The following is a 16,334-nucleotide window of genomic DNA, read 5'->3' on the forward strand; positions in this document are numbered from 1 at the left end:
TAAAACAGCGCACTTGACAGCCTCCTCACCATACAGATCCTGCAATACTATACAATATAAATAGGTCAGTGACTATCATTATAAATCATCAATTCTAAACACTAAGGTCCAATGTGACTGCCCCCCCGAATACATTTCTAACACTATCAGCAACTGCATGTTACAAATAGGTGTTACCAACATTGTGTAACCAATTAAAATATGTGTTCCAATAGTCATTTCACAAACACTAGTAATATTATGGTCTAGGATGGTAGACTCCAAAACTATTGATTGACAGATAAATACAAGTAGAAGATGATTTACAACATAAAGATTTCTAAAGCTGAAGACATGCTCTAAAGTTATTTTTGCTATTTGCAGATCAGCTATTTCTCATCAAGTTCTGCTTTGAGTGACCGTAACCAGTTCCCCTCCTTTTTCCGCACTATCCCAAGTGATGATTTCCAGTCCCATGGGCTGGCGCAATTACTGGTGCACTTTGGCTGGACATGGGTGGGACTTTTAATTGAAGACAATGATTACGGGCTACAAGGAGTTCAGAAATTAAGGCAAGAACTTGCCAGGACAGAAGTTTGCATTGCTTTCTCAGTAAACATTGTCCTAAATCAAGCAGACAGAAATGCCTTACATATTATTCAGGTTATCAAGAACTCGACTGCTGATGCTATTGTCATCTTCAGCAGTGATGCTGGATTGATTCCATTGATAAATGAGATGGTGGCACATAATGTGACTGGGAAGACCTGGATAGCCAGTGAAGCTTGGTCTACATCTGCCCCTCTCTCAGTGGATAAATATAGAGAATTCCTTGCTGGCACTATAGGGTTTGCAGTTCGTAGTGGAATTATGGAAGGATTTGACCAGCATCTCACCAGTGTACGTCCATCAACAAGCAATGGATTTATCGGAAAGTTTTGGGAAGAAATGTTTGGATGCAAGTGGCCTGACTATCAACCTTACAATGACTCTTTGGATAACAGATCAATATTATGCACTGGAGAGGAGGATCTAAAGAGCATTCATAATGACTATACCCTTGTATCCAATTCAAGAGTTGCTTACAATGTATATAATGCTGTTTATGCAACTGCATGGGCGTTACATAATCTAAAATTCTGCAAGAATGGTGTATCAGCATTGACAAATAGGAAATGCGGTGACAGTACAGACTTCCAGCCATGGCAGGTATGCTGAACATGTTCTTTTGCATAAAATGCATATTGTAAAAAAAATGTGAATTTCAAAACTAATGATTAATGGTCCCTATCTCTTGAAAACCTATTTATAGAACCATTAAAAATAGAACAGGTCATGATGTTACTTGTAAATACATTAAAATGTATAGTATACTATGTGTAGTATAAATATAAACCACAGGTTTAAAACAGTATTAGAAGATTTAATGATTGCACATTGACATATTCTATGGTCTTGGTGCATTTACTCTTGTGACATTGGACATCAAAGACAGACAGCAATCTCCCCTTACTCTACTAATTGTGAGAAGCGAACAGAATTAAGCTTGACAAAACCAATAAACAAATTCCACCTCTGCAACTCTGAACTTTTACCAATGCATGAAATGGTATCATATTAACCAGGTATACTTAGGTTTGGAGCTCAGGTCACCAACTGGATTATGCAGCAACAAAATCGAACTGTTCTTATATGATGCTTCATAGGAACATGTGATTATGCCATATAGTTCAGTTTAGTAGATTAAGACCATGTACTGTCGATGGTATCACAAATGTAACTCATTTTGGAAATCAGTAAATAAGTAGGGCGACTTTCTTAGGGGAGATGTCAATCTTCACTGGACTAGGTTACAACATCCTGTGTAACATGTTTAATGCTCCAATAGAATACACTTATTCTTCAAGCCATGGTAAAACATTGTCAGTAACTTAATACACAGAGAGCATAGCCTCACGCCTTTTTCTTTGTGTTTTACATCTTGAACTTTAGTCACAAAGGAAGCAAAAGCTGAATAGAAATGAGAGTTTCTGTAGATCAACAGAAGAAAGGCTTTGTTTATGATTGCACTCAATGTCCACCAACCTGGCAGATACCTACACTCTGCCTTCCTAGCCCTTGCACAGACTCCCCACATTCACTGTAGCCACAGAGGAGTTTGTTCCTTCTCCTACTTCTCTGCCAAGGCCTGGAACTGCCTACCCCTCAACCTATGACTATTCCCCTGCCTAGTGGAATTTAAGAGGGGACTCATAACCTGGCTTTTAGACTAAGACCAGGGAGACCTCTGAACACGGATGCCCTCAGAGGATGAAGAGCAGCGCTTTATAAATAATGATTGATTGATTAATTGGACACTGAGCCCCACTTGGGGCCTCATTTGAAACCTGATAAGGGTCCTAAGCTGGAAGCCTTATGTATCTGTTACCATCTTAGCATGATAGTGCTGGCTGAAAACCTAATTATGACTTGGCCATAATCATTAGTGACAGGTAGACCCAAATTTGAATATGTAGATGCTATTTCATGGATGCAGGCTTCCAACCCAAGAGAATTAAAGTTGTCATGAAATTCAGTGATCTGTCACTTATGCTAGGTAAGTGAGCCAAAACTATAACATTGAAGTCCTCAATGCCCCCAAGGATCATCCCATGAAACACCTGTTGAATATTGGTCTGAGGCAGAGAGTTTGGTACGCCACGGAGCAGAGAAGCAAGGGTTAGTGGAACATTCTATAGCGATGCAGTGAGTTGAGCTCCTACAAACAGTAAAAGAGAATGTGAAAGATGATGCGAGATCACTCTAAGCCAGAGGTCTTTAATCTGTGGGGCGTAACCCCCAGGGGGGCCGTGGAGGCATGGTAAGGGGGTCACGCACTTCATTTGCTCAAAGAAAATGGCCCAAACGGTTAGTTAAAATGCTTTCCTGTGCTGGGAAATCGAGGCCTGGCAGACCGCTAAACATGCCTTGTGTGTTGCTGGCCTGAAAGAAATGCAAATGTGCACAACGAGTTAATCTGCAAATGTACAGAAATTGGAGATTAACTCGTTGTGCACACTTGAATATCTTTCAGGCCAGTAGCACACTGGCAGAAAGGTGTGTTTAGCTGTTTGCCTGACTTTGATTTCTCAGGAGAGTGCTGTTGCAATTAATCAATCAAATCACTTGAAGCTTTTTGAGTGGTAGAGCTGTGAAGTGCTTGCTTTTAATTGTCTTTGTATTTACATAGTGCTTACTTTCTCTGAGAATGTGTTGAAGGGACAGGTATGTAAAAAACTTGCATTATATAGGGTCTGGATATTACTAAAATCCATGGGCTTTATTTCCCATGAAATGGTGTAGGGCAGCTCCGCAAGTATTTTTGCTGCGCTGCCCTATGCCAATTCTAAAGAGCAGAAATGAACTGTATCTATAGGATAGAGTGCACTCCTGTCCGTTCTGTCGCGCACAATTTGGTGCCTCGCGCCAACGCAGGCACCTTTGCATCATGGTACAAGGGCATATGCATTGTTAGCAGGATTGTTTTTGTGCAAAAAGGCACGTCTTCCTGTGCAAAAACAACCTATGGATGCCTTTTCCTCTTTCTATGTGTGTTACATAGAAAGAGGAAACAATTGAAGAGAAATAAAGATATTTCTCCTCTTTCCGCATCCCCTGGGGCAGCGGACAGTTTTGACCCACCCTCAGGTTTACAGATCCTTGTAAATCTGGGAATGTGTCAAAACCCAAGGGAAAATCCACCGCAATGCCCATGGAACGCCCCCCCTGATGCAGTGTAAGGCAACGCATCGACTTGTGCTGCGTTGCCTTACACCATATCTAGGAGGCCATGAAAAGCCATGCAAAGTGACTCTGCGTGGCCTCATGGATATGGGTCTGCACTCTGTGCAACCAGAGCGTCATAAAAAATGATGCACCGGCAGGGCAAGGGGCTTATAAATAAGCCCCTATATTTTGGAAGCAACCCATATATTTTGGAAGCACCATTTTATAGTAAAACATTTTGTGCTTTTGTAGGGGTCTAACTTGTACTGCGTGTAATGCAAGTATAAAAAAAAGACTTACATATCCACAGTGCTTTCTGTCATGGGCTGTGACCTCATAGCACTATAAATACACAGGTCCCTATTCTCCACTGCACCAACTACGATTTAATTCTGTGGCTCTCTGGTTTCTCATGATGACTTCTGCAGTGCATTAACTAATAGAGGTTTCATGATTTACTATAGTGCATTTCCCACTGAGTAACAACTTTTTAAAATGTATATTTATTATTTATTGAAGCTGCCCGTTATTTTATATGTAGCTACCTGTGAAAGACCTAAAAAACAAACGTAGGTTTTAATTATGATGAATGATGTTCAGCTACTTCCAGTTACATGCAGCTGTAAATGCCAAGCTGTCAGCATCCTATGAAATATAGTATGGTTTTCCTCTAATGCCATGCAATAAAGTTTCACCCCATGCATTACAGCTGTTATACCATGGGGCCACTGGAATTATGTGGTTGTGCAGCCAAAGCGATTTTAGCAAAATTATAGATTTGCACATTTGCCACATAATCTATCATCTGCTGCATGATCTGCTGATTTTAACAACAAAAAAATTATTTACTCAAAAGATTCAAATGTTACTAAAAAGGAGCAACAGGTGTTGCCGCTCTGGAAAAGGCATTTGTGAAGCTGTACTGGTCACCTTTTTGTTGCTTATTGCAATACTTGGGTGTTAAACTGGTACTGATGAGGTGCAACCACATATTGACTGTTTCTCTGGTGAACAGGTATGGCTGTCAATGATACGAAGTACCAGGTGCTAGAAATTTTTGTCGGGAGGAGGTCCTTACGCCTAAAACATTTTGATATTGGGTGGTCTCGGTATCAAAAAGTTTGTAGACCACTGCTCCAAGACCCCATCTTTGACACAACATGGAACTTGGAAATTGCCCTGCTCTCCCATTCTTCCATGCCTACCATTTTCTTTGGGGTTGCTGGCATACAACAGCAATCATGGAGCAGCAGCCCCCCAACATACACAACACTCAACCACTCACATGATTAAACCTGCGTATTGGCTTGCACCTCTAAAGTATAACACAATTATTAACAAGCATGTGGAACTACCAAATCACGCCCTACCTGATACGCAATCTCCTGTCTGGAGGTGGTACGCATTACTGGGTGCCAGTGGAGAGCACGAGAAACACACATCGGGTCACAGTGCTGCATGTCTGCACTCACCATAGAGCAGCTGAACCACTGGTGTAGCCATTCCTCCTCTGGTGGCCTAAAGGGGGCTGTCCATGGAGGATGCTATCAGCATCTCCATTTCCCCAGGCCATCACAATCCCAGAGTTCCTTAGTGAGAAATTCGGGGCTTAACTGTAACCCGATCCAAAATGGCTGACACTGAAATTCAACTCATTTCCTTTCCCCAATCCAAAATGGTTCCTGCTTACTTCCTGTTTTTGGGCATATATAAGAAAGCCAATCCAGTCTATGCCTTGCGTCACACTTCATGCTTCCAGCCCAAGTGTTCATTGATCCTGACCCTTCTGGTTATTTTCATTCTTCGATTTAAGTCACACTTCCTGAAAGTCTGCACTCCTTTCCTGTGTCCTCTTCAGCCTCATTCTTCCTGGGTCTTGATGATACCCCCAGAGGTCTTTCTTTCAGATACCGAATGGTGGGGTTAACTATTTTGAAAAGTCCTTGCAGAGATCAAAGTAACCAAGAACTGCCCAGATTCATGATGGAACAGTATAATTGTATTGTTATATAAGAAGGGACAAAGGGATGACCAAAAGTCTTATAGAACAATAATTTTAATTGACATAGACTGTAAAAACGTATCTAATCTGATGATTCTGAATGCCTTTGATGATTGGGTCACCAAAAGGGATATGCTTGCACCAATGCAAGTAGTTTTCAGAGAAGGATTATCAACAATTGTTCAGATATTAACTTTCTCACATATAAATTTTAATTTTAGAACAGAAATCTAGATTTTGGTCAGCTTTCGATTTGGTCCCAAGAAACTAATGGGCATTGATCCTGGGCAACTGGCACTAATCCAGATTTTGTATACTGAGAATCCCTCCCTGGGTTAGGCTAAAGGGATCTGCATCGGAGCAGAGCACTGCGGAGCTGCTGGGGAGAGGGGAGAGAGCAGACATCAGACTGGGTCAGAGGTTGTGCCTGCGCTCCCCCGCAGCGGCTGCCATTAAGTAGGGTAGGGGGGTGGTAACGTGCAGTGGGGAGGCAGGAGCGGGGACGGGAACAGTGGGAAAACCAGCGAGAGAGAAGCGGTAGGGCAGAGTAACCCAAGGGCAAAAATACAATGGGCAGTGCACAGAGAATACAGGCAAACCAGGCACAAAAGAAGGCAAAACAATCATGAGGCACAAAACACAGGAACAAACAAAGGGAAAAAATACAGTGATGGCACGAGTCACATGAGGGAAAAAAGTAAGATGAAGAAACTGTTAGGTGTCACGGAGCGGGCTCGAACACTGCCTGGGTTGGGCCAATGGGATCTGCATCGGAGCAGAGCACCGTGGAGCTGCTGGGGAGAGGGGATACAGCAGACCTCAGACATGGTCAGAGGTTGTGCTCACGCTCCCCCTCAGCGGCCGCCATTATGTGGGGGAGAGGGCGAGAACATGCAGCTGGGAGGCGGGAGCGAGGGAGGGCACGGCGGGAAACCAGTGGGAAACCAGCGGGAGGACAGAGTAACCAGAGGGCAAAAATACAATGTGCAGTGCACAGAGAATACAGGCAAACCAGGCACAAAAGAAGGCAAAACAACAATGAGGCACAAAACACAGGAACAAACAACGGGAAAAAAACAGTGATGGCACGAGTCACATGATGGATAAAATAATAATGAAGTAACTGTTAGGTGTCACAGAGCAGGATCGAACCCTGCCTGGGTTGGGCCAATGGAATCTGTGTCAGAGCAGAGCACCGCGGAGCTGCTGGGTAGAGGGGAGAGAGCAGACCTCAGACCGGGTCAGAGGTTGTGCTCCTACATAGCTTTACCTGTATAAAACTCCTGACACTCACTGTCAAGTGGATATAAGTAGAAAAGTGGGTATTTTTGACACTGTTTACTCTATGAAGAAAGTTTACTCCGTACCACTTTGTTTGCAGACAGTAAGTAAGTAAGTAATTTTATTGTGTTGATTATTTAAAATCTTACAACAGTACATATCAAAAGAGAAAGAATTAAAAATTATATTCCTAATATAAAATCGCATAAAATTACATTACATGGGCTAACTTAGTCAATTAAATATTTGCAATGATTGCCTCACCGAGTTTCTTTTTAACTAAAATTAAGAACTTTACAAAAGGGACATTTAAAATAATATCATCTGGAACCATACATTTGATCACCGCCTGCCTGCATGACCATATACTGCGAGAATTAAAATGGGCCTTAAGCAGTCTTTTTCTTTCTTGAAGTAGTTCAGGACAAATACATAGTAAATGAGAAATGTCTTCCTCTCCCCACTTACACAGTCTACATTTTGTTTTAGTTTCTTGTAATTCCCATGGGGGAAGATGACATAGCCCAGGCATAGATCCGAATCTCGCTTTAAGCAGAACCTGCTTATTTTTTTCCGTCCACGGGGTCGTCAAATATTTTTGGATCTCCATCTTTTTATATCCATTTAGTACCATCCATGCATGGTTTCTCTTTGTAAGGATGGCCTTATCCTTTATGACAGATAAGTGGGCTGCAGTTTTATTAATAATTTTCTTAAATGATAACTTAGTTATGTTCATTTCCCATATTGATGTAATTCCGAATGTTTTAATTGCCTCACTAAGATAGCGAGCAGCAGTGGAGTTAGTGTCCCTTATTATTTCTGACCATAAGAGCTGCGAAATCTCGTTTTGTTGATCAGTTTTTATTCGATTCCAGACTTTTATGAAATGTCCTTGCCTTGCAAACTCTTGATTGGTAAGGCCAAACTCCAACCTTATTTGCGAAGGGGACGCATTCGCTGGGAGGTGGAAAAACGCTCGGTAGACTCTGGTTATGGTTTTGTTCAGGTTGACGCTGTCATTACCCATCACAGCTTCGCTGCCATATGTAATCGAGGGTAAAAGTTTTGCACCAACTATACTTAGAAGGGGGCCATAGGTCAGGGTAGGTAAAAACTTCTGGATAGTTTTAAAAGCTGAAGTTAATGTGTTGGCTTTTCTTTGTGACTCTTTGTTGTGTAGCTGGTAGGTGCCCTTTCCATCAAATAATACGCCTAGGTATCTGTAGACCTCAACTTGTTCGAGTTCTATTTTTTCCATAAACCAACGGCTTTTATAATTAAGCCTAACGTTTTTGGCAACCACCATAACTTTGGTTTTGGTCTAATTTATAACCATCCCATTCTCATTCGAATATGTACAAGTCCTTCTAATTAAACGCTGTAAGCCCACTTTTGTGTGGCTCATCAAGATGACATCGTCCGCATACATCAAATTTGTGAGCCTCTTTTCTGCCAGTTTCGGGGGACGCGCATTTTCTTTATCTAAAATTAGAGGTAGGTCAGCAAGAAACAGATTAAAAAGAAGGGGAGCTAGCACACAGCCTTGCTTCAGACCTTCATTTGCTGGGATCTCCCTCGATAAAGTACGACCATCGCCCATCCTCACACTTGCCCATGTCTCTGAATATAGAAGGCAGATTAACTTAAGGAGTGGAGTTGGAATTCCCATTTTTTCTAATTTTTTCCAGAGCAGTTTTCGGTTGACGCAGTCAAACGACGATTTAAAGTCTATAAAACAAAGGTACAAAGGTTTTTTTAACCGGAGAGACTTGTCAATTAGAAGTGCAAGAATCATTATGTTGGTAGTGGTACCTAATCCTTGAATAAAGCCTGTTTGATTTACGGGCATTATTTTTTCTTCCATCTGCCATTCTGTTAACTTCATAAGTATTATTCTGGCAAAAAGCTTAGCGTCAGTATCTTGCAATGTGATCAGTCTGTAGTTTTCAGGCAGAGCCCAATCACCTTTTTTAAAAATGGGGCTTATTAGGGAGCCACGCCATGACTTAGGTACCGTTCCTGTCCGAGCAACTTCTAAGTATAATTTTTCTAAGATGGGTGCCCATAATTCTGTTTTTTCTTTGAGGAGCGCAAACGGTAGCCCGTTTGGACCCGGAGCGCCGTTCTTCTGTTGTTTTATAAGTTTGATTATCACTTCTTCATCTACGGCTATGAATGAGTCTGTGTCACTGCGTTGATAAAAAGTGGTGTTTACATTGACTGTTTTATGCCCCTGCTGCATTTCTATTGGGGTTGTATACGGAGTCTCTTGATTCAGGTGCCTCCTCAGGTACTTGTCCCATTCCTGCTCAGACAGAGGTGATGAGACTGCTTGCTTATGGGGTCTTGCAAGACCGTTGATTATAATCCAGAAGTCCCTTGAGTTCTTTTGCTTACTGGCATGGAATATTTTTGCTCAAATTACTTGTTCGGCTTTGCTTTTCTCACCCCATATTAGTTTTTTCAAATTCTGGTTTAATGACTTTAGTTTTCCCATATCTTCTGCATTTCTCCCTGTTTTGTTGGCTCGTCTGATAATCCTGTTTCGTTCTTTCTTCAATGCTCTTATTGTTAGCGGCATATTCAAAGTAACTTTGTTTTCCTTTTTATTTTCCCTCCTGTAATTTGGCCTATTTGATCTTAGTTGACCTTCTGTTTTAGTTAGGATGCCGATCAATTTTTCCCATTGCTCTATTGCTGTTTTTGATGTAATGTCTTTCAAGGTTTTATCCAGGATCATTTCTAGTTGTTCTCTCATTTCATCTTTATTTTCCATGTTCCAGATCAGTTTTTTATAATTAATAGTACCAATGTGCCCTTGAACGGTCCGGTCGGTCTTTTTCGTCGTTACTCCAATATCCATTAATATTGACTGCTGGGCATGATCACTTTCGTTTACCTTTATTAGTCGATATGAGATGATGTTTTGGAACATACAAACTGATGTCATTGTGTAGTCGATCCTGGAATTTCCCTTATGACCAAAATAGCTGTATTTAGGTGGAACATCTGGTTTTACTCTTCCGTTTAGTAGTCGAAGACCCAAAGCTTCCATGTCCTTTAAGAAAGTCAGTCCTATTCGATTTCTATTGGAATTGGTCGCCGCCCCTATATCCTGCTCAGGAATTAGCCATTGTAGGTTTTGGATAAGCGTGGTCTCATCTCTTATATGAGAAGACATTAAATTGAGGTTAAAGTCCCCGGTGACCAGAAAATCCGCTATTGGGTCATTCAACATTTTGTCAATTAGAACTGCATTCAGGGTTCCACATACTGTCTCTCTGCTCTTATTTGTGGGCAATATGTAGACGGAGATCAAATATATAGTTCTAACATTTTGAGTATTTGTTTTATAACTGAGTTTAACCATCAAGATATTCAGGTCATCTGTCTCCACTTGCTCATGGTCAATGTGCAACGCATTAGGGATGAATATTGCCTGCCCAGCGCTTGCTCGCACAAACCTTTGCTCTTTCTTTGCCTTCTTATAGTATCCAGCGTAACCATGTAGCATGAATGGTTTAAGTTCCCATGTTTCCTGCAGTACTACTATTTCTGGGTGTCCAAGTATTGAGTCTATACACGCATTGCGTAATTTCAGCCTCAGACCATTAATGTTCCATGAACATATTTCTATTGTCTCTTTATCTTTACTGATAGGTCCTGTTTGAATTGGAGAGCCATATCATTGTGTATGGTTACTATGGAGTGCCATATTAATCAATTTTTCTTTCATTTCTAGGTTTGTTTCTCCCTTACTTTTTAAATTTGAGCATACCTTTTTTCCCGGAGATCTACCTAGTGCGTTTTTTAAGACTGACGTAAGCTTGGACCTTAATATTTTTTGTTTTGGTGAATTGTCAACATCTATGAAGGGAGTGGGGTAAACCTCTGGGAGTTGTTTCGTTAGCATTATACCCCATGATTTGAATGTTTGCTGCTCCTTCATTATCTGATCAGCTAAAGATAATGTTGTTAGTGAAATTAGAGTTGGAGTTTGACTGCTCAGTTCATCCTCAATAAATTGTACAGATATAATGTCTTCACTTACATTGTTATTCAGTGAGGGTATGGATTTAAAAAGTCGGAGTAGATTCCCTCGGTTGAGTATGTCTTGTTTACCTCTAGATTGGAATTCTGGTGTAAATATAAGTTTCTCAGCTTTTTTAGGGATGTGTTGTCTAATTTGGTCCTTTTGCTCTATTTGATTCGTTCGCAAGCTGATTGTTTTACTCCCATCCATACTTTTGATATGCAGATTGACCCACTCATAAGGTATTTCAGGGCTATTTTCTACCCTGGGCCCTTTCTTTTTATGAGTCTTCCTCGTAGCACACCTTGTGATGAGTAATCATTACATCCGTCGTGTCACTTGATTTGATTCCACTTCTTTTATCCGAATTGTTAGTGTACGGTTCTTTTTCATCCCTACTTTGATTAGCCTCCCCGTTTGATATTATTTGCAGATGTTTTTGTTTCCCGTTCTGCTCTTGCATTTCCAATATTACTTTTTCCTCCCCTACTGACAAATGGATGCTTTTTTTTTCAAATTTTGTTGTTTCAAATTTTGTTATATTTTGGCCTTTTGATGGTTTTTTTTCAAAAATAGGGAAGGAGTTGTTATTTTCTTTCATGTTATTATTGTTTTCTGCAATAGGTAACGCTTCCTCCTCAACTTTGTTGTTTGTATTACTCAGCTTTGTTTTCTCATTTTTCCGTGCCTTACGGAGTTTTTTCTTTTGTCGTTTTGACATCTTCGTAAAACCCTCTGAGTCAGTGTCACTCTGATTTGAGTCCGTTTTATCCACTTTAATTAAAGCCTCCCACATATAATCATTGTGCATTAAATCGTTAGCCTGCTGTGTCTGTAAGTTGATTTTATCGCAGGGTTGGTTTACTAACTTATGTGGATCTTCGACTATAAGGATATCAGATCCTATCTCAGCTGTTATTTCTTGCGTTCCCTCGGTGCTTTTAGGGTTTATTACCGGATTGACCACACTAGATCGAATCTTTCTTTTTGTATCTTCTATTATGGTAGTTAGAACTGCTGGTAGGGCAGATAACTTATCCATGATTGGAACGTAGATAGAATTAGAAGTACTTGTTTCATTTTCACTTTGTGCCCTGATTATAAGATCATTTAATTGAGCCAGTTTGTTATCAATTCCCGCTACATTCGTAGCCATCATTTTTAGTAGGTCAATCTGTATGTCCATTTTATTCAATTGGTAATGAAGAGCTTCTAATGTAAGGGTCGATGTTTGGTAGAAAATATCCCAGGGTTTCACTATCTCCTGTTGTTTTAGTCCTATTTGAGTTGCTTGGGCAGTTTGCGTTTTGTTTTGCTCTGATCTACTTAGATCTAAAATTTCCTCCCGGTCATTATCAGCGTTGATAGGGTTTTCATGCGTTTTTATGACGAGTTTCTTGAATCCCTGTTGTCCCTCTGTTTTTGACCCTTGCATAGTGGTTTCTTTTTTCGTTTCCTTAGGAGTGTTGATGTAATTGTCACTCAGGTGATACTCCCCATGGTGTTTTGGGAGTGTTTCAGTTTCTTCAGCAGTTAGAACCAAGTTTTTCTTTATCTCAACTTTCACTTCGAACGGGATCCTTTGAATTGCGTGTTCAATCCTATCCTGACAAATTTCCTGGCTTCCTGCCGTGGATTGCGAGAAAGGGTTATTGAGTGGGCTAGCTTCCGAATTAGGTGTTACAGGGGATTTGTTTTCCTTCTTCAGTGTTAGGCTATAGTTTAGCATCTCTTTTAGAGGTTCTTCCTGTGCTATCCGTTGCAGCTGTTCACCAGTCTCTCCGGTATCTAGATTTATTTTTTTAGCTTTATTGTAATTCCAGTTTTGTTCTAGTAGCTCCACTTTTTCATTTTGTTTCGTGGTTTCCGTAGGGTTTAGAGAATCGATATTAATATTGGTAGGTTTCATAGGAGTCTGGAGTCTCTCAATATTTGTTTCAGAACTCATTGTCCAAATGCTTCCCGCAGGATCCTTCAAGAATTGAAATTTGTCCGTTATTTTGCCAGACTTCTCAAACATCCGCGCAATTGGGGATATAAGGGACTGGGACTGACCGGGTGCGTTGGTTTTTACATTTTTTAGCACAGTAGGTTGCTGCAGTCTTTTAGCACGTTTTGATGTTGAACCCACAGTTTGTACTTTCCCCGATCTCATGGTGTTGACGTTAACGTTAGGTGCGTTGTCGTTGTAGATTTAATTTTAATTCCACGTATCTATCCAGTGGTTATTGAGAGTGATGTTCTTCAGATCTGCAACTTTCTTTGCCCAGAATCCCCAGTTTGCCCAGGCTCCGGCCCAGGCCTAATAATAAGAATGTCAGTCTAACCGCCCAGCACCCCGTATGCTCCCAAGTTCCCAAGCCCGTCTACTACCTCTGTGACCTCGTGGGCAAAGACAAGGGGGCAGCTGCCATCAGGGAGCAGAACTGGAGCACAGGCGGAGCAGCGCTATTACAGCGCTTACGCCCGCACGCAGCCTGCTTCCCCCTCTCCCTCCGGCTGCGTTAAACAGAGTTTTTAGTGGTTCCAGCGAAGAAAAATGCGGCTGGAAAAATGCTTGGCCGCGCTAGGCCACTATTGGCGACTCCGGCCGCAAAGGAAAAAGGTTTGGCAAAGTGAAATATTTGAAATGTATTGACGACTCCACGTCAGGGAGAGTTTTACCCTCTCCTTCGTCGAGAGAGATATTTCTGATTTCGACTTCTGCTCCGGTCGCGCTCAGATAAGCGCTCAGGCAGAAAGTAGAACTCTCATGAGAAATACACTACAGAGCTTTGAAGAGTATATACTAAGAACAGTGTACACTCTGTGGAAAACATGCCCAGAGACTCTTCACTTAAAAAACCCAAAGTTTGAAAGGGCTAAAGATTATATTGCCTGCAGCATTCATATGGTTGTGGAAACTCTACAGCTACCCCATCTTCTGAAGCAAAACAAGCACAAATACATTGGTTAGCACCAGGTTCTCCGCCACTGTACTCACAGGCATTGGCCACAATTGAATGATGCAGGATTGCAGTAGAGACATAATGACCCCCGCGGTGTGACAACGCCTATTCGAATAACATTGCAGCCAATGGGAACCGCCATCGTGGTAGTGCATTTCAGTTTTGAACATTGCGGTAGGCGTGCTCCGCCACTGCGGTCACAGGCATTGGCCACAACTGAATGATGCAGGATTACAGTAGAGACATCATGACCCCTGCGGTGTGACACTGCCTATGCAAATAACATTGCAGCCAATGGGAACCGCCATCGCGATAGTGCATTTCAGTTTTGAACATCGCTGTAGGTGTGCTCCGCCACTGCAGTCACAGGAATTGGCCACAAATGAATGATACAGGATTGCAGTAGAGACATCATGACCCCCGCAGTGTGACACCGCCTATGTGAATACCATTGCAGCCAATGGGAACCGCCATCTCGGTAGTGCATTTCAGTTTTGAACATCGCTGTCGGCGTGCTCTGCCACTGCAGTCACAGGCATGGGCCACAACTGAAAGATGCTAACCAGGCGGACCAATTGCATCATCAGAGGACCTCTGAAACAACCCTAGGGGCCTATAACTGTCTGTGAGATAGCCACACCTGTCACTTTCATACAGACACTGCTGCCTTTCATTCATCACCACCAACTGCTGCTGTACCTCTACTCTGGACCCAGTCATGGCTCGAACAGAGAACATCAGGGCCTGTCCCTTCATCACAGAGGAGCTGGAGGTCTTGGTGGACGAGGTCCTTGGCCAGTATGGGCAGCTATATGGTGCTCCAGAGGTACTGGTAAGTGTATGAGCAACATTTTTAGAGTGCTCACAATGCTCACATTCTGTTATTTACAGTAGTATGTGCATGTGAAGGCAAGCCAATGTTAATGCATTCAGATTATAAGCATGGGCCATACATGACGTATATGTTTTTACACTTGAGTATGTGGGGAGGACGGCACCATAGACACTGGTCCAGCTCCAAAAAAGCCAAACATCACACATGTTGTTCTGAGAATGTGTCCTGTAAATGTGTGATATACGGCCTAGCATAATGACTTCACATCAATGGTGTGTATAGCCTTATTCCCCCAGATCCCTGACTGCATGCAATTATGTTATGGACATCAGCAGTTGTACAGTTACACTGCTGATTTGAGGAGCTTTCACTCTGTACACACATTTCCTATGCCATGTCATGTAATAATTCATTAAGTGTGCATATGATCATTTGTGTGTTCTGCTTTGATAGTGACCCTATGGAGATGTGGCAAGTCTGCACAGGAGTACAAGGCATGTATCTGGCAACTCACCTCTCACACATCTCATTTCAGTCTTTATTTCGACATATTGTCATAAAAGAGAAATTAAAAACACACATTTCATCATCAAGTACATAGAAAAGAAAAAAAAAGAGAAGCACGGTACAACATCAAGTACAACCATTAGAGCTACACATTTAGGTTGGACACAGAAGCATATCACTTAAACCAGGAACCGCGGGAGTTCACTACATAATTAATATTCCTACTCGGCCTTTTAAAAAAATAAATATCTGTCTTCCATAAAAACATACTAAAACTTTAGTAGTTAAAAATAAGAATGCCACAATTATACTGGAATTAATTATAGGGCGACTGGAGAGCTTTCAGTTTCCCAGCTCTTATTATCCACATCCATTTCAAGAATTTAGCTATCGCTATCACCATTATTTCAGAACAGTCAGTTTGAAATATTCTCAATGCAGTGATCCCTGTCATAATACCCTTTTGAATGCAGACTGCTCTTATCCATTTATAACGGGGGACCTTGTATTCTGGGCAGATAAACAGAACGTGAGCTATGGTTTCCCGAAGTGTTATACAGAAAGGACACATTTGGTCATTTTTACTAGATGCCCATTTACAGGTAACCGTATTCAGCGGAAGGGTACCTACCCTAAACTGGTGGAATAGTTTCCTGTCATAGGGCATTGTGATCAAATCCCAGTACAACTCATACCTGGGAGTATGTTTCAGCTCCATAAAAACTTTTGTATACGATGGAGCAGTATGTGACTGAAACTCCTCCTGGGATATGAATGACCAATAAACCTCTTTTAACTGTTGTTTTGTTGGAAATAATGTCTCCTGAGGGTTATCCCAAAGATCTCCCAAACCTAAAGACTTAAGGAGGGTTTTAACCTTTCTAAACCATAGAATTTTTCCCCCAGTATCCATATCACGCGTTTCCAGAAGTGCTAAGGCATAGTGATGCAATTCTGGGGTCACCCACAGTCTTCTCCAGT

The 16,334-nt window shown here is 41.5% G+C and overlaps 1 protein-coding gene across 1 annotated transcript in view; it reads left to right on the forward strand.

Annotated features, from left to right (window-relative positions):
• Positions 1-16,334, forward strand: part of LOC146782693 (extracellular calcium-sensing receptor-like) — a 146,026-nt gene that overhangs the window by 37,547 nt on the left and 92,145 nt on the right. The window contains exon 3 of the mRNA XM_085637185.1: positions 364-1,188. Coding sequence (XP_085493311.1) covers positions 364-1,188 — 825 coding nt within the window. The remainder of the gene's footprint in view (positions 1-363; positions 1,189-16,334) is intronic.

This window comes from Triturus cristatus, chromosome 12 (assembly GCF_964204655.1).
Source record: "Triturus cristatus chromosome 12, aTriCri1.1, whole genome shotgun sequence".
Classification (NCBI taxonomy): Eukaryota; Metazoa; Chordata; class Amphibia; order Caudata; family Salamandridae; genus Triturus; species Triturus cristatus.